General features: G+C 45.9%; 7 protein-coding genes across 7 annotated transcripts, besides 21 other annotated features; all 7 read left to right on the top strand.

The window, feature by feature from the left end:
- Positions 1 to 267: 267 nt before the first annotated feature.
- Positions 268 to 293: a microsatellite.
- Positions 294 to 608: 315 nt separating this feature from the next.
- Positions 609 to 658: a sequence feature (GA-rich).
- Positions 659 to 784: 126 nt separating this feature from the next.
- Positions 785 to 806: a sequence feature (AT_rich).
- A 210-nt stretch (positions 807 to 1,016) lies between these two features.
- Positions 1,017 to 1,043: a microsatellite.
- A 189-nt stretch (positions 1,044 to 1,232) lies between these two features.
- Positions 1,233 to 1,263: a sequence feature (AT_rich).
- Positions 1,264 to 1,430: 167 nt separating this feature from the next.
- Positions 1,431 to 2,066, top strand: Tb11.01.8070 (hypothetical protein, conserved; the record flags this gene model as incomplete). Its single annotated transcript, XM_824602.1, has 1 exon — positions 1,431 to 2,066. The coding sequence occupies one exon, from the start codon at positions 1,431 to 1,433 to the stop codon at positions 2,064 to 2,066; it is 636 nt and encodes a 211-aa protein (XP_829695.1).
- Positions 2,067 to 2,653: 587 nt separating this feature from the next.
- Positions 2,654 to 4,351, top strand: Tb11.01.8060 (hypothetical protein, conserved; the record flags this gene model as incomplete). The annotated part of the gene is made up of 1 exon (XM_824601.1): positions 2,654 to 4,351. One exon carries the CDS (start codon positions 2,654 to 2,656, stop codon positions 4,349 to 4,351), a length of 1,698 nt encoding a protein of 565 aa, XP_829694.1.
- Positions 4,352 to 4,510: 159 nt separating this feature from the next.
- Positions 4,511 to 4,531: a microsatellite.
- Positions 4,532 to 4,838: 307 nt separating this feature from the next.
- Tb11.01.8050 (hypothetical protein, conserved) lies at positions 4,839 to 5,894 on the top strand (the record flags this gene model as incomplete). The annotated part of the gene is made up of 1 exon (XM_824600.1): positions 4,839 to 5,894. One exon carries the CDS (start codon positions 4,839 to 4,841, stop codon positions 5,892 to 5,894), a length of 1,056 nt encoding a protein of 351 aa, XP_829693.1.
- Positions 5,895 to 6,823: 929 nt separating this feature from the next.
- Positions 6,824 to 6,851: a microsatellite.
- Positions 6,852 to 7,029: 178 nt separating this feature from the next.
- Positions 7,030 to 7,095: a sequence feature (A-rich).
- An 84-nt stretch (positions 7,096 to 7,179) lies between these two features.
- Positions 7,180 to 7,206: a microsatellite.
- A 44-nt stretch (positions 7,207 to 7,250) lies between these two features.
- Positions 7,251 to 7,302: a microsatellite.
- Positions 7,303 to 7,426: 124 nt separating this feature from the next.
- Positions 7,427 to 7,618: a sequence feature (A-rich).
- A 554-nt stretch (positions 7,619 to 8,172) lies between these two features.
- Positions 8,173 to 8,216: a microsatellite.
- Positions 8,217 to 8,493: 277 nt separating this feature from the next.
- Positions 8,494 to 8,555: a microsatellite.
- A 10-nt stretch (positions 8,556 to 8,565) lies between these two features.
- Positions 8,566 to 8,621: a microsatellite.
- Positions 8,622 to 8,771: 150 nt separating this feature from the next.
- Positions 8,772 to 8,801: a microsatellite.
- A 259-nt stretch (positions 8,802 to 9,060) lies between these two features.
- Positions 9,061 to 9,093: a microsatellite.
- Positions 9,094 to 9,362: 269 nt separating this feature from the next.
- Positions 9,363 to 9,460: a microsatellite.
- Positions 9,461 to 9,569: 109 nt separating this feature from the next.
- Positions 9,570 to 9,741: a sequence feature (A-rich).
- Positions 9,742 to 9,837: 96 nt separating this feature from the next.
- Tb11.01.8040 (hypothetical protein, conserved) lies at positions 9,838 to 10,389 on the top strand (the record flags this gene model as incomplete). Its single annotated transcript, XM_824599.1, has 1 exon — positions 9,838 to 10,389. One exon carries the CDS (start codon positions 9,838 to 9,840, stop codon positions 10,387 to 10,389), a length of 552 nt encoding a protein of 183 aa, XP_829692.1.
- Positions 10,390 to 11,043: 654 nt separating this feature from the next.
- Positions 11,044 to 11,063: a microsatellite.
- Positions 11,064 to 11,566: 503 nt separating this feature from the next.
- Positions 11,567 to 11,589: a sequence feature (AT_rich).
- Positions 11,590 to 11,840: 251 nt separating this feature from the next.
- Tb11.01.8030 (hypothetical protein, conserved) lies at positions 11,841 to 15,290 on the top strand (the record flags this gene model as incomplete). The annotated part of the gene is made up of 1 exon (XM_824598.1): positions 11,841 to 15,290. The coding sequence occupies one exon, from the start codon at positions 11,841 to 11,843 to the stop codon at positions 15,288 to 15,290; it is 3,450 nt and encodes a 1,149-aa protein (XP_829691.1).
- A 1,179-nt stretch (positions 15,291 to 16,469) lies between these two features.
- Tb11.01.8010 (hypothetical protein, conserved) lies at positions 16,470 to 19,292 on the top strand (the record flags this gene model as incomplete). Its single annotated transcript, XM_824597.1, has 1 exon — positions 16,470 to 19,292. The coding sequence occupies one exon, from the start codon at positions 16,470 to 16,472 to the stop codon at positions 19,290 to 19,292; it is 2,823 nt and encodes a 940-aa protein (XP_829690.1).
- A 647-nt stretch (positions 19,293 to 19,939) lies between these two features.
- Positions 19,940 to 20,404, top strand: Tb11.01.8000 (hypothetical protein, conserved; the record flags this gene model as incomplete). Its single annotated transcript, XM_824596.1, has 1 exon — positions 19,940 to 20,404. The coding sequence occupies one exon, from the start codon at positions 19,940 to 19,942 to the stop codon at positions 20,402 to 20,404; it is 465 nt and encodes a 154-aa protein (XP_829689.1).
- Positions 20,405 to 20,859: 455 nt separating this feature from the next.
- Positions 20,860 to 20,883: a sequence feature (AT_rich).
- Between the last annotated feature and the right edge of the window lie 33 nt (positions 20,884 to 20,916).

Raw genomic sequence — 20,916 nt, 5'->3', positions numbered from 1 at the left:
ACAGTGGTTCAAGTGGCGCAAAGCTTCAATAGGGGAAGCGATAAGATAACCGAATAGTCGGTTTTATTTTACTTTATTAAGAGCGAGGGTTTGTTGGCACAAATGGAAATATGCGCCACCGGTGTCTCTCTCTTAATTTACCCTACACATTCACACTATTGCACATAGAAGGAGAGAAGAAAGTAAGGCTACGCATTTTGGCTGCGTAAGTAACACAGAAAGTACATTCATGCCCAGTACACATATTTCTATATATATATATATATATGTGTGTGTGTGTGTGTGTTTGTGTGGACGCGCGTTTTTTTTTTTCCTCTTTGTGTTTTGTTCGTTTCGGTTCTTTACAACATGCGTTATATAGAGGGTTTGGACAGCGAAGCTGCTGCACGCGCAATACTTTTCGCTTTACTGGTTCGGGACAGCCGTGCGGATGGAGATGCTTCAAGGAAAAGGAAAAGGGACGTAAAGTGTATGCCGCGCGCACATGCGGACACCGATACCGTGGGCTATGGAATGTCAGTTTATTTGCCCTTCTCTTTACTGCTCATTTTTGACTACACGTTGTGTTGACACTTCCTGCGTTTTCTGCTATTTGTATGGCAGCGTGACTCTCTCTCTCTCTCTCTTTGCTTTCCTTTCTCTTTCTCTTTCTCTTTCTAATATGAGTTGCATGCCACCCATCAGTGTCTAGATTCTTGTTTTGAATACGGAAAGGAAAAAGGGAGCCAAATAAGAAGACATGTGTGTACTCTTTCGGAGGGTTTGCTGTTCATCATATGCAGGCATATATATATAAATTTAAATATGTCTTTGTGCATGTGTATCCGTGCAGAAGCATGCTCGTTTCCACAGGTGAAAAGGGATCTGGTCCTAAATCCGGGGTGCATTTGGCGGGGTATGTTTTATTGCTCTTCCCATGCCGTACACCTTCTCATTTTAACACATCGAAACGTATCAATTGAGTTGTTGTGTTCAGTGTGTGGAGAATTGATGCAACAGAAATATGAAGATGGGAAAAGGAAGGAAGGAAGGAAGGAAGGAAGCGCGTGCGCCGCTACCGGCGAATGTGTGCGTACGTATGCGTGTATGTGTATGTATGTGGTGCCCAGTATTTTTTTTCTTTTACTCTTGGGGTGGACCCGCATCGGCATGGAAACTTGTTCGTTTCTGTCATGTGTTGTGCTATGAAGCCCTTTACTGTATCGTCTAGTTGCTACTACCAAGTCTTGCACTTTTTTATATTTATTTATTATTATTTTTTTTGTTTTGATGGGAAAAAAAAATAACAAGTAGTCACTGAAAATATCCCATATTCCAGCGTCATCAGTTCGTTGGCATTGGGGGTAGTATTAGGCGGTCATACTTAGTCCCCCCCCCTTCTGTCTGTATTGCTGGGTTCCAAGTTATTCTCTTTAAATTTCGTTTCCGCAATGCTTCCAGGCAAACGTAGCCGGTACATTGCCGTTGCATCACTACTGCCACTTTCAGGACTTTGCTACTGGCTGCTGCACTGGTGGAACAGGCGACAGAAGGGAGTGGGTAATGGTGCAGCAACTGAGGAAACCGATAGTTCTTCCAGTGCTGGCACCACCACATCAAGTGCTTCTTCTGACTGCGAGCTGGAGGAAAATGAACGGCCCAAGTACCACGAGATGCTCATGCAAATGAAAGTCAGAGGAAATGAATTCTTCCAGGAAGGGCAGTATGAGGCGGCGCTTGAGGCCTATCAGAACTGTATCGATGCATGTTCAGCACTTGGTTCACATGATGCAGTAGCAGTAGAGGTGGACCATGTCGTACGGGTAAATGTTATTCTCGTATTCTTGAGACTTAAGCGTCCGGAGGAGGCGCGTATGCTTGCCACATTCCTTTTGCAGGACGAGGCGTGCCCTGTTCGAGGGGAGTTAAAGGTAAAGGCACTTTATAGACGTGGTCTTGCAAGTCAGGATATTGGAGATTTAGAGTCAGCACTCTGTGACTTTCGTGCAGCGGTTGAATGCTCTCCGGGGCAGAGCAACCCCGCGGCCGAAAGGGCAATCGCGGAACTCATGAAGAGGAGTAGCTGATTGTCGGGTAGTTGGTTTTGGTTATTTTCGCGTCGAACACCCTAATTTGCTCCGTAGCTCATTTTGTTGATTATGTGGCTGTTGTCGCTTGGATACCTTGGATTCCCCTCACCCCCCCCCTTTTCACAATTAACACTAAACGCACACGTACCGAAGGTAATTTGTGGCGCACATTCTTTTCTTTTTTTTCATCTTCTCAAATCCTACGCTATTCTTCCACGACGTGGTTTTATCATTCTTTCTTTTTTTCTTCTTTCATTTTCTTCGCCATTGAACGCACTTTTATTGCGTGCGTTTACCTACTTCACTTTCTGCTGTATCATGCAGAGTGACGTGGTGCCCTGTTTGGTTTGCAGCGCTGTATCGTGACTCGCACCTGATCACCATCCAAATCGCCCCTATACTCGGGTCGCGATAACTTTCGGTTGTGTGCGCGACAGGCCGGTTGATAAACATTTTACCCAGCGCTGGTTTATCGCTTGAGGTAACGACGCCTCTTTGTTGCTCTGAAAAATCTTGGCGTGAGGTTAACGTCATCACCACCGGTAGTGGGATATCACGCGTCTTTTTCTCGAGCGTAGGAGCAAATGTTAACGCCCGTGTTCGTTTGCACGCAAGATGACTCCTTCGTCATTGTAGCGATCACTCTCTCCGCTATGTGCAAAGTGATGGGAGCAGCATTTGATATCACCAGACTCCAGTTTACGTTTCATTGCGCACCATATTACCTACGGTTGAAGTTTGACCAACCCATTGCAGAAGGACGCGGGGAACGGGCAACATTTGACATTGCCTCATCCCTTTTAACCGTGTACATACCGAAGGAAAACCGTGGTGAGGTTTTTACAAACCTTGACAATCCTGCGTATCTTATTGCAACGGATATGGAGCGGAGGCGGCTCGTGCAGCTTGTGGGAGGCGTTTGCTCCGCCGTGCGAGCTGAGAATGAAGCGGCTAATGAAGAAGAAAGAGAGTGTGGAGATGATGAGGGAGAAGACACTGAGTTCCGACAGAGACTTCAAGCACCGCGTGGGCACACCATTGATTTGAAGGAGGGCTTCGGCGATTACGGCTTCGCGGCCAGTTTCCACGGCACGTTCGCTGCGCTTGATGCCGATGTAGTGGCTGACATTCTTGATCTGCCGTGCAACCCGGATGAAACGACAGGGGAGCAGCGGCGGCAGCTCCGCACCCAGCGGGAACAGGAGGATTTTGACGAGGATGCGGTTCTTCTAAGTTTTGAGGACGCTGAAGGTGATGTTGAGTGCCTGCTGCGTTATGTGCCCCAGCACCAGAGGGACTACATGAATGCCCTTGATGCAGAAGGCATTCGTTACGTCCGACCAGCAACGGCGATGGAAACAGTTTGTTGCCCCGTGACTAGTGATAACAGCGGCGACAATGGTAGCGTCTGTGTTAACCGTTCCGATACGCTGGAGGAGGAGGATGTTGTGCTTCCGGACGGCAGTGGTTTGGTAAATATATGGACCGGTAACATCGCGGACTTTAAGCGGCCACTCATTGAAGAGGTGCAACCGACGGAGCCGAGCACGGAAGATCACGAAGCTGCCCATGCAGCTGCTTCCAGCGTCCCAGACACGAGTGGAGAGAATTCCACCATGAGTTCCAAGTGCCTCGCAGTTCCGCAGCGGCGCCCGTGCGCAAACTTTACAACGGAAGAGCAAGCTGTGCTCCTGCGAATAACCGCGCCACGGTTGCTGTTTCCCCCCGTTGGTAGTGCAGTTAACGCGTTAACTTTGGACATTCTCTTGGCTGAAGCGTACGACGATATTGTAACAGAGGGAGCGGGCTGTAGCGAATCACTATGGAATGTGTGCAAGTTAAGTCCAGCTCTTTCTTGGCTTGACTCCCCCAATACCGTCTACGATGCCTGTCTAGCCTTCGCCCGTCGCGTCCTTGTTTACCCGCTGCACCGTAATTTCGCACTTGTGCAGCGTGCATTTTCATTGGTTGGCATCCGTTTGCTCTTAGGGAAGTCTTATGTCATCAAAGCGCTTTTGCGTGTACGTGACATTCTCGCCCACGCCGAGCACCGCCATGTTCTCGTGACACTGTTCATGTCCCCGCTTATTGGGTATTGGATGAATGTTCAAGATGTTGACAAGCGACTAGCGCAGCTGGCACTCGAAATGCATGGACATGTCACTCGCACCGCACCCGAGTGGGAAACAGTCCCTCCAACACCTCATACGGCACTTCTTCTGCAGCAGAGGCGTCAAATGTTTCCTTTGCACGTTCTCAACTTAGGCCTCCCAATTTCGTGATGCATGGAGGTTTCAGTACTTTTTAACCGTTTTGCACACAAACCGTGAGGATAAAGGTGAAGCGAAGCCGATGTTGAAAACTTTGGATAACTCCTTACGGGGTATGGCACCTGTTTCTGCTTGTGTGTATATGTAGCGGGCGGAAGAGAGAAGCAGAGCTTGTTGTTGTTGTTGTTGTTGATCTGCCGTTTCCTTCTGTGTACATCACTTCACATTCCCCTTTTTTGTCGTTTTATCCGACCAACTGAACGTGTAAATCTTCCTTCTCTTTGTACTTGTGGTGTTGCGTATTAATTTTATTTCGCGCGCTGTGGGCAGCTTCTCCTTTGTGTCTGCTTGGATGTCACGCCTAGTTCATGCGCATTACCTTTTGTCTTTCTCTTCCTTCAATAACCGACTGAAAAGGCGAAAAGAGTTGGCGTCTCCCGCGATTGGGTGTGGTGGTGGCAACTGCCGCACACCGGTGAGTGTCTAACGGAAGGAAAGCATGAAAAATTATACACCGGTAGAAATCGCAGCGAGTTTCTTTTCGGCCTATGGTGACCCACGATCCACCTCAATAGACTTCTCCCTTGACGGAAAGTATTTTCTGTCTACCCATACGGATGATGCGATGAGGCTTGTAGACGTTACCGAAATTAAACACAAGGAGACGATCGCCCTCAACACTGTGGGTTTGTGGCGCGCCCGTTTCACGCAGTCGAGTGGCGTTGTGTGCTTAGCTTCACATCGCCCATGTGATGGCCATTTATATCTTCTCAATCTCAACACTGCGCAGCTTTTTGCTTCCATGTCATTTGTAAGTGATACTGTGCCAGTTGTGCCTGCAATCCCCAATCGTCCGGCATACACCGCTATAGCGCAGTCTCCATGCAACGATACGATCGCCGCCGTGTTTTCCGCTCAGGGTCGACTGCTTCTTTTCCATCCCCTCATTTCGGGAGCGGTAGCGGCTTCAGCAGAAAACACATTCATTGGTGGTGGTGGCGCTATTTCTTTTAGTCCTGAAGGAACGCAGTTGTTAGTGAGCGATGATTCATGTGTTCGCGTGTACGACTATCGTAAACTCTTCTCTGGGCCGCTGCTTACATTGCAGCACAACAAAATGTTACCCCACTGCGACTCCTGCGGGGAACGTCGTTGTATCGGGATGGATATTGGGAGCGGGGGCGAAGAATTGCTCCTAACTTACGAGTGTGGTGGAGTTCTCTTGTATGACCTGAGGCAAAATGCCGTACGAGGTGCAAATTTTGGTATTAAGGGAACCATTGACGGGATCAATTCAAGTTGTTCCGTTGGTGCGAGATATGTTCACCCATATTTAGGCCACTCGCCCGTGGTTCAGTTGGATTCCACATCAGGGAAAGATACAAGGTTACTCGTATATCATGGTTCTCGGGCAAAATCGCGATGGGGGTCATTACGTTATGAAATTCTATGCGTAGCTGATGGGGATCCCATTGCCATGAGTGTCAATCCTCAATATTCGATGGTGGCAACGGCAGCAGGAGGAGTTACGTGGTGGTCTTTTCCTCCACGGTAAATCGCTGTTTGGTTTTCTGCTTTGTTTTGTTTTTGAAACCATGAAGAAGAATGGAAAAAAAAAGGGGGAGGATGGATTTTTTCTTTTTCTTTTTCCCATGTGCTAGTGTGTGTGTATGTGTATGTGTTGTTGTTTTCTTTTAAACGAAAAAAAAACAAAATGAGTACTTCTCAACGTTTGGCAAGCGGTGAAGGTTTTTTTATTTCGGAGGGGTTTTTGTTTACTTTTAGGGAATTTGCGGAGAAACAAATGTGTCAGTAGGATGGGTGAAAAAGGAAAAATGCGAGGGAAAATGAGATGAACAAAAAGTGTAAGGAAGTTACTTCATTTCTTCTTTCTTTGTGCTTTTTTTTTTTAAAAAGAAACTGAACTACATTTATTAATCATAACTTTTCTATCTTCCTCATATTCGTTGGGCCACGCGTTGGCACATCCATGGTTTTTTTCTTTCTTTCCTTTCGGTATACAACAAAAATCAAAACAGAACGCCCAAATGCAGATGCCTTCCCTTTTCACACGTACGATAAGAAAAAAAAATTAAAGTTTTTTACAAAAAAAATCTACATGCAGAAGAGAACGTATAAAAACATTCAGAACAATAAGTGGGCATGCGCGCTTCCAAGCATATACGTGTATATTTCTTAATTTATTTGTGTGATGAAATATATTTGTATTTGATTTCACTTGTGTATGTATGCGTTTGTGTTTGGAAATGTGCATGCCCATTGGTAGCAGTGAATGTTTTGTTTTGTTTTGTTCTACCGTCAATGTTTTCCTTAACGTTTGCTTTATTTTTGTTCCTTTGTTCATGTTTGTTTGTAATTAAAGCCATGCTACCGCCTTTTGGCATATTAAATTTATATCACTGAAAAGCGCCTCACTTTTTTGTTCGTTTTTCACGCTTTTCGTCTCTCTCGCGTTTCTTATCCTTATTGTTGTTATTATTATTATTATTATGATATTCCCTCCAACACCATCTTTAGGGTTACAACAACAAACGGAACTCAAACAAACTCCGAAATAACAAAGTCTTCTTTTTTCCCCCTTTCCTACTCTTTCTATTCTACTCTTTCTCTTCTGTTGTTCCTCCTTTTCGTACATTTATATATTTGATGGCTTCTGTAGAAAAATGTATTTCCCTTTTCTCTTCACACCTCTCCATTTCGGTTTTTTTGTTTTTTTTTCTTTTCGCTTTGTTTTCACGTGTGCACGTGTTTTTGGTGCGTGACAACTGCCTTCACTAACACACGCTTGTCGGCTTCTGCTAGCTCACAGGACACAAGGAAATAATAATAATAACAATAATAATAATCCCGATATTTTTGCTGCCTTTTAAATTTGATTTAATTTTTTTTCTTCTTTTGTTCATTCACTCATTCATTCATTAAATTTCATTTCATCTCTTCATATGCGTAAGTGTATAATTTTCTGGAGAATGTGGCCAGGCGGACTGTTGTTTAAATTTGTGTGTGTGTGTGTGTGTTTTTAATCCTTCACCTTGTTACCTATTAAGTTTTTTTGTAATTTTTTCGTTTGTTTTTTTTGTTTTTCGTGTTTTTAATTTTATTGATATATTTTAAAGTATTTGTGCATTAATTTTGTCTGTATTTCAGTTATTTCCGTTCTCTTTCCTTCCTTTCCTTTCTTTTCTTCTCTTCACGTTATTTGTTTATTTGTTTATTTTTCTACCAAATTAATTTTTTTGTTTTTTTTCTTTTTTCGTTGTGTGAATCAAATACCCTCCGATGCATGAAAAATGGGAAGGAATATAATTGAGGTTGGGTGTTAAATATTCATGAATATCAAAAGAAAATGTAGGGTGGGATAAGAAAGAAGGAAAAGAAGAGGGATTTGAAGGGGAGTGGAAAAAACAACAACAACAACATCAAACAAACAAACAAACCTCAATTTAAAGAATAGCCCTTTTTTCTTTGAAAAATGAAAGAAAGAAAGCAAAAAAATTCATTTAAATTAATGAAAAAATGAAATGGAAAAAGAGATTTGAAAAAAAAAAAGAGGCCAAGAAAACAACAACAGTAAGGCGAGTATTAAACCCCTCCTCAATAGAGGGAAACTGAATTGAATTAAATAGGTGAATAAACATAGCGGAATAGGGTCTGACAAAAATGAAGATAAGGAAGTGAAATGAAACGTAATAAAAAGGAACAGGGAATATAGAGAAGGAAGAGAAGTGAGTGGGGAGAGGAGGGAAATATTAGCAAATTAAAGTGGATATGAATTAGCGTCACCAGAAACAATAATAATAATAATCACAACAATTATTATTATTACTATTATTACTATTACTATTATTATTATTATAGTAACTTATTTCAATGCGTGAAACAGAGTAGGATGCAGAGATATAAATAGAAAAAGCAACAAGAAAGAAATTGAAAAAAGAAAGGGATGAAATAGAGGCCTTCGTTTTTCTGCAAATGCAAAATACGTGCAAAAGTGGAGGGGGTTTCTCTTTTGTTTTTTTTTTCTTCTTCTTCCTCTTTGTCTGCTGTAAATTCTTCCCTTCATCGTCTCATTGATCACTTGGTGGATTTTCCCACAAACAGTATTAATACTATTATTATTATTATTGTTGCACTGTACATGTATATATAAATATATTTAAGTTTATATGCTTATTTATATTTATACTTTTATATACTCACACGTGTATTATTATCATGATTATTATTATCATGTTCTTCATTTTTATTGTTATGATCATTACCGCTATATCGTTGCTGTGACCGAATACAAGGCAACACACAAAACATGGACATACACTCACAAAAGAACGAAAGAAAGAGGGGGGGAAAAGCCCAACTTCGCAACCCATGAAATCATTGATATTGGAGAGAAATGTGGTGAGGAGCCGTGAAGGAACGAAAAGAAAAGAAAAAAAAAGAAGCAAATAAACAAAGAAACGAACAACAGATCAAGAAGATGAAGCGGATGCGTAAATTCACAAAATCATTCATTTTTATTGTCATCAATTGTGTTTGTCATTTTTTTCTTTTTTTTTTCGTCTTTGCTGTCGTTTTTGGTGTTTCCTTCTTTGAAGGTTAATGCTGCTGTTTTTCCATGATGTAAAGGAGGGGAAGGTAAAAAGGAAAAAAAAATGACGAGGAAAGGGGGGAAATGATGCTCATATGTGAATGCGGAAAGAAAAAGCAAAAAAAAAAACAAGAACAAGAACAAAGGCCAAGAAGATAATAAATATAGAAAAAGAACTGAATATTGAAGGAAAACAAAAATTATGAGGTATCCTTGTGGTTATGGTAATTACGATTCATTAGGCTTGCGCGAAGGTCATTTAAAACCAATGCGAAAAGAAAAAATGAAAGAAGAAGGTGAAAGAGCGATCATAACAAGAAACTGTTTGTGCGTTAATCTGGTTCTTTTTCTTTTCTCTGCTTTTTTTTGGGGGGCCTGTTCAAGTAACGTTCCTACTCCTTAACTGATAGGTCCTATGTTTGTATTTGTATATATATATATATGTGTGTGTGTGTGTTTTATCTAATTATTTTATAAAACACACATACATATATACAAATACAAATATGCATCTCCTGCGTCTTAAACTTCTCTTTTGTTCAGGCAGGTGTGGGACCAGGGGAGGAAGTAGTGACTGTGTTGGTGTTGGTTGTCGCTCAACTGCTTAACTTCCATTAATGTTTATCCCTTTTTGCCTTTTTTTTTCCTGTTGTTTCTTGTTGCTTTTTCTTTTTTGTGTGTGTCCCCTCCCCTCTCATCCTATTTGGTTTCTTCCTTATTCCCTCCTCCCTTTTCTTTTCTTTATTTTCCCCCCTTTCCTTTGTTGTTGCTGTTGTTGTGGCTTTTTTTTTTTAAATTGGCAGTGTTAAATTCACTTTTCACCATAACTATTTTTGTTTCCCCCCTCCCTTCGGTTTGCCATTGTTCCTTTCCATAGCGTAGTCGTCTGATGGGTATACTTCAGCACCAGGCGGATGTATGGCATGCGCTTCGTTACCCTTCCAAGCATTCCTGGGGAGAGCGTAAGCGGGCGTATCTTTTTGTTTTTGCCTATTGCTTGGCTGCAATTGCTTTATTCGCAAGTGTCATGCATTTTATCGGGGCTTGGATTGCTTGTGGACTTCTGCAGGTTATCATGTTGATATTTGCGATGCTATTTGCATTAAACATTGCTGACTGCCGTGACAAATGCCTTAACGTATTAGAATGTGAGCGAGCGATCAATCCCGTTATGGAAGTGTATATTGGACTGCGTTTCATTCAGTTTTTACATGCCACATTTCTTTTGACTAATATCCCAATGGGCGTTAGCATTTTGGTGGCATTACTTTACTCATTATGGCGCATGTGGTGTGGTACTTATTTTGTTGATGCGACCAGCTTGTGGCGAGAGGTGGGTCGCCTTGAACGGGACTCTTACATTCATATTTGCATTGAAATTGCATTGATTGTTATTTATCTCATTGCTATTGTCTTCGCCATGGTGGATAAGTACTCGTAATGTCATTGAGGGGTTGCATTTTCATCACATATTACGCCAGTGTGCTTGAGGCCAGCGATCACACTTGATGATGAATAAAAGCTTGTGTGTGTTTGTGAGTGATAGAGAGTGAGAGAGATTTAGGGAGAGAAAGGTGTATATAAGGGGGTAAATATTAAGAAACATTTAGAAGTGTGATCACACTAGAATGTGACAGTAACATCAGAGGTGGAATAAGCGATAGAATGGAAGAAGGGAGGGGAAGAGACACAAGGAGAAAGAAAGGGTGAGAGATATGAGTGCTTATGGTGACGTGTGGAAACTGAAGTGAAGGACAGAAGAGATATTTTGTATTCTCTAAACTGTTTGTTACTATCTTTTTGTTGTTGTTGCTCACTCCCTTCTAATTTTTTTTCGTTTCTAAATTCTTTTAATACTTCTGATTCCACGTTGAAGCTCCCTCATGACGATGGTTGTTGGCGGTTGTGGTTCTTTACTTACCCTATTTTTGCTTTGTTTGTGTTTGTGTTTGAGCATGTGCTACTGAAGGTCGGTACGTAGACGTCAGCCAAGCGTATTTACAATTACAACGAAATCTGAAGAGATAGAAAACAAAAAAAGACTGCCGAGAGGAAAATGAGGTGGAGTAGAGGCCTTGAAAAACAAACCGAAAGAATATATATATATATATATATGAAAAAGAGGAGGTTGAAAGAAAAAAAATTCAATAGGAAGAGTAGCAACGCGGGAATGGGAGTGTTGAAAAGAGGTACATGTGCAGGACCGTAGTTGAAGGAGTTGGGCCAGTAAAGGAATGAAGGAAGAGAGAATTAATGCGCTGCGTGCGCTTGTGGCGATGGTGTGGGAGTTAAGGATCATTTTATTCCCTCATGACATTGTTATTTAGTTATTGTGGGGATGCAAAGGTGTTGTGGTAGTTAGAAGCAAGTTTTACTTGTTTATAGTGTGGCTGATGGCCAATTCTTGTTCAGCTTTTCTTTCTTGTGCATGCGTGCGTGTGCGTGTGCGTGTGCTTAGCTCCCTTTTATTTGTCATCGATTGTTCTGCCTGAAACGGGCACGGACTCTAGCGAGAGACAGAAACAAAGCAAAATTAAAAAGAAAAATCGGTAACTAACTGCTGTTAAACCAAGAAACAAACGGACTGAAATATGCTCGGTTAAAAACAAAGTTGAAGGATATATATATATATAATTATTTTGTCGACTTAACGTTGTTATTAATCCGCTCCGGTGAGTTCTGTTTACCATACCGCTCTACATGTGCTCCTCCCCATCTATTAGCGTCTGAAGAGATATTCCTCGAGGAGTCCCTTCGTTTACATCAGATTCTTTATATTCCCTCTTTTATTATTCACGATCATAGTAGTCACAACGTCCCGAGTAGAGGTGCACGCGGCGGGTAGGACAAACATAAAGGAGAAAGCAGGAGCGCGTTAGTGTATTTAAAGATATGACCACCGCAGCTTCCGAAGGTATTGTGAGCAGGGAGCAGCTGCAGATGATGCTTCACGTTATCCTACACTCAACTGACAACAATGAGCGCCGCAATGTGGAAAAGTCTGTTGTGCAGTTGCTCACCACCCCGTCGACTCTGACATTACTGATGGTGATGCTTCGAGATGTGCAGGGATCTTCACCGGGAGTTCGGCAACTGGCAGCAGTGCTGCTTCGAAAGAAAGTTTTGTCATTGTGGCGTACCATTCCTTCCGAGTCACGTGGGGATTTTAAGGGGGCGCTTCTCGAGCAGCTCGGCTGTGAGCCGGTGAAGGCTGTTCGCCTGGCTCTTGCGCATCTTGTCACGCGGGTGGCAAAAGCAGATGCAATGGACGAGGACGGTGGCTGGCCGGAGCTTAACTACGCCATTCGTGCCGCAGTAATCGATCCGCGTGCGGAGATGCGTGAGTTGGCGATGGTTCTTGCTTATAGTGTGGCTGAAGTGATGAGTGAAGCTGATACCCATTGCTTGCCCGTCGTGGAGGCGGTGCTTCAAGGCATGTTGGATTCGGAAGATGCTGTTCAGCGATCGGCGGTGAAGGCTGTCGGTACGCTCTTTGTCTTTATCCGGGGGCAGACAAAAGTGTGGGAACAGTTGCTGCAGCAGCTTGTGCCTCAGTGCTTGGCGCTGTTGACTAAGTGCGGGACCGAAGAAACCAAAACTAATCTTTGCGTGGATGTGTTGGACCTTCTTGAGCAGCTGGTGGAGGACCTCAGTGTGAAGAAACACGGGGCTCTCCTCCGCAGTGTGGCTTTGGAGGTGCTTTCTGTTATGACCAATGGAGCAATTCAACCTCGTGTGCGGCAGAGCTGTGCTGAGGTGCTTGCAAGTTTGGTTAATCAGAAGCCAAAATTCGTCTCCACCACCGTGCTGGAGCCCCTTGTTTCCGCCTGTGTGCAAGTAATGAGTGAGGACAACGCAATTTCCCTGCCAGAGGTTGCGCATACGGAGGGCATGGAAAACTGTGATGACTCTCAAAGCGATGAGAATGATGCTGCGGATATGCTGCACGTGGATCCACCTTGTTTGTTTGCTGGTCGCCTGCTTAGTACGATAGCAACAAAAGTTGCCGCGAAGTCTTTCACAGGAGCGCTTTTACCGTTGATTTCACCGGTTGCACAGAGCCCACAGGCGGTGGGTCCCAAGGAGCGAAAAGCTTCGATCCTCGCTCTTGCTTGTTTGGCAGAGGGTAATCCAGGGTATTTGAGGCGCCGTGTACGGTACGTTTTGGAGTTTACGCAGCAACTTCTCAGCGATAGCGAGCCTGTGCCGCGTGAAGCTGCTGCCTTTGCTCTCATCTACTTTTGCCTACATTTACAACCGGAGATTTTAACTCACCATGAGCAACTGTTCCCCATGCTCGTGCCGTTATTAAGGGATGAGGTGGATGCGGTCCGGCGCCGAGCTGCCTGTGCGCTTGACACGTTGTGCGAAAACCTGGCAGGAGATGTAGAGCCACACGTTTCAGTTTTACTCCCCGCGGTGTTGGAGGCAATCGGGTGCAGTTCGCTACAGACGCAAAGCGAGCTGTGCGGTGTCATCGCGTCGTTAGCGACAACCCAGTGCGCTTCATTTAAACAACATGCGGGACACTGTCTCGAGTTGCTGAAGCCACCGCTAACCATGACCTCACCGGAGACGATCCTGTTGCGTGCGAGAGCGACGGAAACGGCTGGTGTCGTGGCAGCAGCGATGGGAAGAGAGACGTTCATGCCACACCTTTCATTTTTCATGGAGCAGGTAGCGGAAAATTTGCGTACCCGGCAGCCTCAATTACGCGAGGAAAGTTTTGGTTTTCTTTCCAACATCTGTGAATTGTTGCGGGGAGATTTTATCCCATACCTCGATGACACCATTAACTGTGCGTTGCAGACGATAGCAGAGGATCGAGCGCACTACGAAAACAAACATCTCCTCGCAGGTGGTGCCATGCCCCATTTTAAGATGGACGATGAGTGCAACACCATGAAAGCCGTGATTGGGGGAGATGAGGTTGGTGACGATGATAATGATGATGACAAGTGCTGCGGCAGCGATGGAAGTGACGCGGAAGAGATCCACGGGCGTGTTCGTACAGCTGACCTGGAAGAGAAGAGCAGCGCCGTTTACTTTGTTGGAGTCTGTGCGGAGGTGTTGATGTCGAGTCTAGGCACCCAGCGTATAGACGCCTGCTGGGCCGCACTTGCAGATCTTGATGTGCATTTCCACAGCAACATCCGCTGCAGCACCCTTCTTGCATTAGCGAAGTTGACTCAGGCTGTTCATGGATCTGAGTGCGTCATAAAGGACACCGCACTAGACACGTTGGCCCCGGCCGCGCGTGAGCGACTTAACACACTCGTTAACGAAACCCTTCTCCCCTGTATTCGGGGGGAAGGGGAAGAGGACAAGGAGGTTGTAGCAGCAGCATGCGACGCCTTTGAGTTACTGTTTAAGTTCTTTGGGCCACAGTTGTTCCTCGCAGACACTAGCGAGTTCCTCCAAATTGTAACACGCCTCCTGCAACAGCGGATGCCGTACCAGCGGGAAGATGAAGATGATGATGCTTCCGATAGCTCTGATGGAGAAGCCACCGGGGCTGCCGGCTCTGATGGAGACCAGTTGCTTTTGGGAGAGGACCATGATGGAGTGCTGATGGATGCCGTATGCGAAATGGTTGAGGCGTTTGCGAAGGCGTATGGTCCAGGGTTTAGAATGTTAGCCGAGGTGATTTTGCCGCTACTACTTCCCTACGCTTCCTTGGATCGCCCGTCGGAGGACGTTGTGATGGCAACGGGTTCCATTGCATCAATTCTTGAGTCCCTCGGTCCGGAGGCGGCTCCATTTGTGGACCATGCCGTTACCCTCGCACTGGAGTTAATATCTTCTACAGACGAGTCGACTGCACGCGCCAACTGTGCATACATGATTCGTGTGTTGGTGGAGAGCTGTTCCGGGCGCTTCAACACTGAAGCTGCAGCGACGCCGCTTCTGCAAGCGCTTTGGCTTGTCGTTGGCGGATGTGAGGAGATACCTGCCGCTGTTGACAATGCCATCTCAGCGATTTGTTCGATGGTGCGATGCCTTTCACCGGGAGTTGTGCCTCTCGCGACTGTTGTGCCATCCATTCTTGGAGGATTGCCAATGCGTGTGGACCGTTCAGAGAATGCCAATGCCATCCGCACGCTGGTTCACATTTTAGACGAGCAGAGGGAATTTGTAGTGACTCAGTGCTGGGTAGAGATGGCACAGTGCATCGCTAAGGTGCTGGCCTCTCCTACCGTTGAGGAGAAGCAGAAGCATCTGTTAGTTAACGAAGGCATAAAAAAAATGTTGCAAAGCCACGGTCAGAAGTGGAGGGAGACGTGTCCGCAGTTTTTGTCAGCGGAGTTGCTCTCTTCCCTTGAACGATACGGTTGCTGCTAATAACCATATGAAGTGAAGCAAGGAGCAAATAATAAGTCAGGGCTCAAGGGATCATTCGCTCTGTAGTAGGCTTTTTTTTCAGAATGTGGGCCTCTACCCTCTTTCCCTTCTTTATTCCCGTAGCCCATCACCCTCTTAGGGATAAAATAAAGAGGGCTCAGAAAAGGAATGGCAAACTCGCTAGGAGACCTATGCGCGTGTGTCATTGACATAATTCCTTCAGTTGGCTAAATACCTACGAGGATGCCAATTGTGTGTTGTGGATGAGAAGGAGGGGGAGGGGTGGTGGTGCCAGCAGCTCTGTTGAGCAGTTAAAAACACGTAAGTACGACTTTCATATTTACAATTTCCCTTGCTTCCTGTGGTCATTAGGGAAATCGCGACGAATAATAATGGTAATAATGAAGCTGGTGTTGTTTTGCGTTTCGTCCCGGAACGGTTGAAACGTAGTGGCTTGTCAGACAACGGTGCCGAACGGGTAAGCGTATGCCAACGTTTAAAAATAAATTAGCTTTTCTTCTCAAATCCATAGGAGATTGTAGGAAGTAAAATGGGAGCGCATTAGGAAGAAATGCCGTGAAGGCTGTTGTAAACATTGCCACCGCTGTTACGTGTGTCTGGGCTCACCAACCGGGAGCGGAAAAATATGATGTAGTTAGCAGGTGAACCACAACAGATGTTATAACTGACTGGGTATGTGATGGAATACGGGCGCACTGTTTTCACGTTTGGGGTAGGTTATCATCAGTTTTGTGTGTGTGTGTGTGTTTCTCTTCTATTACGTGGTTGCGTGAGCAGCGCATGCATAGAGGTTTTTTTTCTGTAGTACAGTAATGTCGAATATAAAAGGTAATAATTTCTTACTCCAAGCCCCATCACTCAAAGATCGTAAACTCAGGCGTGCTTCAGGGATAAAAAACCGTCATGGATCGCATGAATGGAAAAGTGCTTGGGTGCTCCCACCGCTGTCAATGAATGTCGCACTATTGCTATTATTTTGTTCACTTTCTGAACTTCTTTTTTTTGCTGAAGAAACAACTTAAAAACCGCTTCTTTACCGTTTCTATTACCCTGAAACATCTGTTATCTTCCCTTATCTGTCTTCTACACATATATGTACGCACACATTTTGTTCTTTTCGACTAGAGGCAGAGGCGTTGTAGTGGGTTGGGCGCAGGTATGGAAAAGAGAACCAACACGTTCAGTTCCACGCTGGAAAAGGTCATTACAGCTTTCTTTTACAATGGCCATGCCGGGCGGTCGCGAGCGCTGTCTATGGGATTGCAGGTGCCTTTGTGGCTTTGGACACATCAAGTGACTGTTGAGAGCGAGCGAAGCACTCGAGAGCTCCAGAAAACGGTTAACCTCGTCTGTTGGTTCAATGACAATGGTGCTAACTTGACCCAAGTGGCTATTATCGTCCCAGGCGACGTGAAGACAAAGTTGGGAGCGCAGCTAAAGCACGCACTGCAAGGTAGGGCGCATGATGCACAATCTGGTATATCCGATGATGTTTCACTCCCAACACTACTGGCCCCACATGAACTCACAGCAATGAATAAAAGGGACAAGATGGTACATCAATACGAAGTAGTCATATACCTCTTAACACTGCCACCCACTAAAAAGCATTTGCAGGCGGCTATGCAGCAGGATCAGTTCATCGCCGATGCAGTTGCTGGTGCAGGAGGGGCTTTTATACTCGTCACCGATGTAGGCTGGACTACGCCACGTTTTACGACTCAGTGGCCGCAGTGGAAAGCACTTGTGATGAAGCTAAAGGGTGAGTTGGTATCCATTTCTTTCAATGAAGGTGACAAACTACCGGCAGATGCCCAGCTCCCATCCTTGATGGGACCTCGTATTCCACTCTGTTGCTCCCGTCATGCAGACCAGCGGCAACTGGAGTACGGTATCGTGCCGATTGTTCGCGGTTGCCGACGGCTCTGCCTGAAGCCGTTCGTGTGTCAAAGAGAAGAACATGTGTGCATGGAACAGTGCCATCCACGCGTATCCCACAGCAATTGCCCCTATGCTTGTCAGACGGCCATGCCATGCGGCCATGAATGCTTACACAGCTGTAGCGAGTTGTGCAACTGCTTTGAGGTTATCGAGAAGCCACTTACATGCTCACATGCTGTTATTATTGGTCTTGACCAGGCAACGCTGCAACCTATTTACGCTACGGTCCGACACGTTTTTAAAGGCAGTTGTGCAGATGCTTTTCTCCCCTGCGCTGTTGAGTACCCTACGGAGTGCTGCCGGTGTCTCGGCCCGCTCAGCACCACCTGCTCTGAGGCAACGCGTTGCGGCCATAGCTTAGAGAATAAAACGTTGCTGTGCGCCGCGTGTATTAGGCTGGAGCGTGAGGTACGAGCGAAGGTACTCGGTGATCTTTTGATTCAGACGGAGGAGGCAAAACAGCGTATGAAGAGGGAGGTGCAGCGCAGTGCACATCAGCAGCGGAAGGCTTCGTCACAGGGGTTATTCCTTGTGGGTAGCCGCGTGACCATCTGTGATGTGACAAAAGTAATCAAGCCACTTTGCGCGGAAACGGACTTTCCTGGAGTTGAGTTCGTTGACTACGAAGCGACGGACTTTTACTCATCAATGGACGGGGCGTACGGTACGTTTATTAGTCGTCACGTGGATATAGACGATCTCAGTGAGGTGCGTAACCTCATTCGCTTGCGGGACGGCAAGCATGTTTTGGTGGCGGACGGTGGTGTACAGCTTCTCCGCGCTCTTACGAGTGCTATAACGCAGCAGGCCGCCACACTTCTCCTCACCTACAATGGCCACGGAAAAGAGAGAGGGGATGCGGGTTCAACGGCCTCTGGCGAAGCTTTTGAAACGGCCTTCAAAATGGTGGGGAGCCAGTTTTATCTCGCCGTTCCCGTTCCGTTTGGAGACACTCTCATCTCCGACAAAATTGTGCAGGTGACTGCAGTTAACCCGGCGTCACCGGAAACTGTCATTGTGGAGTGTCGAATCCCCTCCATTAGCAGCCAAACCGACGAAACCCAGGTGAATGATACAATAAACGACAACCCTTCACCCCCCAAAAGGCTCCGTTTGGAGCATTCATCATCTCATCCAGGTCATCTGCGTGCGTCCATCGAGGTTGTGAGCCTCACCGTACCTGTCACTGCGCTTGAGTCAATGGAAGGTTATTCGAAGGGTAAAGAAGTTTTGGTACTGGATCCTTCACGTCAAGTGGTACATCCATATGACGTGCAGGCTTTTGGTGCCATCCTTCAGCATGTGCTCGATACGGACCTTCGGAGCGCTGTTATATCATCGGTGCCGGTGGCCAAAGACACTCCCTTCACACTACTGGGTGTTGTCAATCCACCTGTGAGTTTTGCAGATCGATACGGCCCCTGTGCAGTGCTCCGTCAGCGGAAACAGCTGGTCACTGTGCGAGCCAGACCACATTTGAGGTCAGGGAAACGTAGTCCAGGCAGTGCGCCGACCCCCAGCGGTATCAACACCGCATACGCCCATTCAGCACGGAATGGCGACGACGGGGATGTGGTGGTAATCATTCCGTTTGTATTCACCGCAGCTGACGAACTGCTGGAGGCAGAGAACTCGCTGGATGCCGCTGCGTTGCAGCAACTGGAACAGCGAGTGCGTGATACCATTGCGGTAAAAAGCGATGAGCTGGCCATCCGCAATGATGAGGAAGCCTTTCACCGGCAGCGGCAAATGCCAGAGGTAATGGAGGAGGAGCTAAGTCGCGATCGTGTGGCTTACAGCATCCCTATCCCGCTACCAACAGCGGAACTTCTTGCCTCTGTGCGTGTGAGGCATGCGCGGCTTCTGTGCGCATCAGCAACTTCGCTTCGGCTAAGTAAGCAGAAAGATGCTATGGCAGTTAAGCAGCAACAGCTGGGCCTCACCAAGTGGCTCGAAGCAGTAAGGCAGCGGCATGAGCAAGACACGGAAGCAGACGCTGCATACTTCAGGGCCCTGCAGCAGAAAGAAACAGCACAGTAACGTACCATGTCTCTCTGGATGTCTCTAATACTACACGCCAAGGGATACAAATCTTGAGTGAGGCGGGGAATTAATTGGAACGATGCGCACCCGCGGGAGGGAGGTTATCACGTTGTAAGAATGTGGCCAAATTCTCTCACTCATTGCCGGCTATTGTTAGCCACTGATTATTGGTGACCTATGAGTCACCGTATCTTTACAGGTGGAATCTGCAGTCGACGGCGCTCCATTGCCTTCGGCATTGCTACGGATTAGTTTCTGCCATACGTTTTTACGTCCTTCTTCCCTTGATTTAGTTCTCGCTGAGTTGAATAAGCGTAGGATCGCGTATTCACTCCCTTCTGTTGCCCCACCTTCCGCTTATGCTCTCTTCCAGTAATTTACTTTATTTTTTTCCTCTCTTTTGGTGGTCTACCACTTTTATGGCTTCCCTGCCTATTGCACTTGTTGTGCTTGGTACCAGCACGCTGTCGCTCTGTGGAAAGCCCCACTAGGTATATAACGTGCCTGTCAATCAAAGGAGAAAGAAAACAAAACGGTAGACATCATAGTACTTAGTGTAAAGTTCGTACCGAGTTCTTCCCTCATCGTCTTTTGTGTCTATTCGACTGTGTGGCGGCAGCGTTAAATTAGTACGCCAAGCAGTAATGAATTCACAGCGGTCGGAGTATCGCTCATTGGCAGGTGGCGGCGAAGGGGGCCGGCGTCCACCAATTCCCCGGAGGTCCGCCCCCCCAGAAGAAACGGATGATGTGAAACAATCTCTGCTTCGCTACGTAGATTTGGGCGGAATGCGTGTGGAGGAACAAATCCAGCGCGAGAAACTAGTGGAGGCTGTGGCCATCAAAGAGGGCGTAGAAGATTTGCGGGCGGTGGCGGAGGACTTTGCATTACTAGTGGAACAGCAGCAGGAGCCCCTTGACGCCGTAAGGGTTAACGTAACTGCTGCGTTGGACAGCGTCGCTGCGGGTAGGGAACAGATTGCCGAAGCCTCTGAGCGCAATGCAAGCTCGAGGAAGCTTTTCTGTTTCTTCCCCATTTTCTTAACAATTGTTGCAATTGGCTCGCTCGTTGCTCTCTTCTTCAAGGGGAAGATTTATAAAAACACCTGATCTGCAGTATTGTCCACTCCCTCCGCAGCATCCACGCGCGCATTTACACAAGCGCAATAGTGGTCACAGCAACAGTGCTTGTCGTTATGAAAATTGAGCGGTACCACATGCAAAAAGGTTTGAGCTGTCGATAATCCGCTCACCTTTTTTTTTCTCCCTAAAGGAGCGTCAGTCCTTCTGGCTTAGCACATATTTCCTCTTCCGACGTTGTTTTTTGCATGCTGTGAGGGTGTGGATGAGATATATTTAGGTGTTTTGTTTGTTGGCTGATTAGTCATCTATGGTCTATGCGCTTTAGTTGTTCACCTTTATAGTTACTTTTATCGTGATTGCTACAAATGTTTTTTTTTTCATTCACCTGCTACTACACCCTTCTTTCTTTTTTTTTCTGTTCCTCACTTTCTACCATTCGTGCTGTATCCGTGTGATTGTTTTATGCCTTTGGAATGGGGGGCAAAAAAAAATAAAATAAATAAAATGCATTACTGTTTGCTGTTTTCACGCTTTCTTCT

Source organism: Trypanosoma brucei (assembly GCF_000002445.2).
Source record: "Trypanosoma brucei brucei TREU927 chromosome 11 chr11_scaffold01 genomic scaffold, whole genome shotgun sequence".
Classification (NCBI taxonomy): Eukaryota; Euglenozoa; class Kinetoplastea; order Trypanosomatida; family Trypanosomatidae; genus Trypanosoma; species Trypanosoma brucei.
The sequence above is the reverse complement of the archived record's forward strand: the minus strand, read 5'-3'. Positions and strand labels throughout refer to the sequence as shown.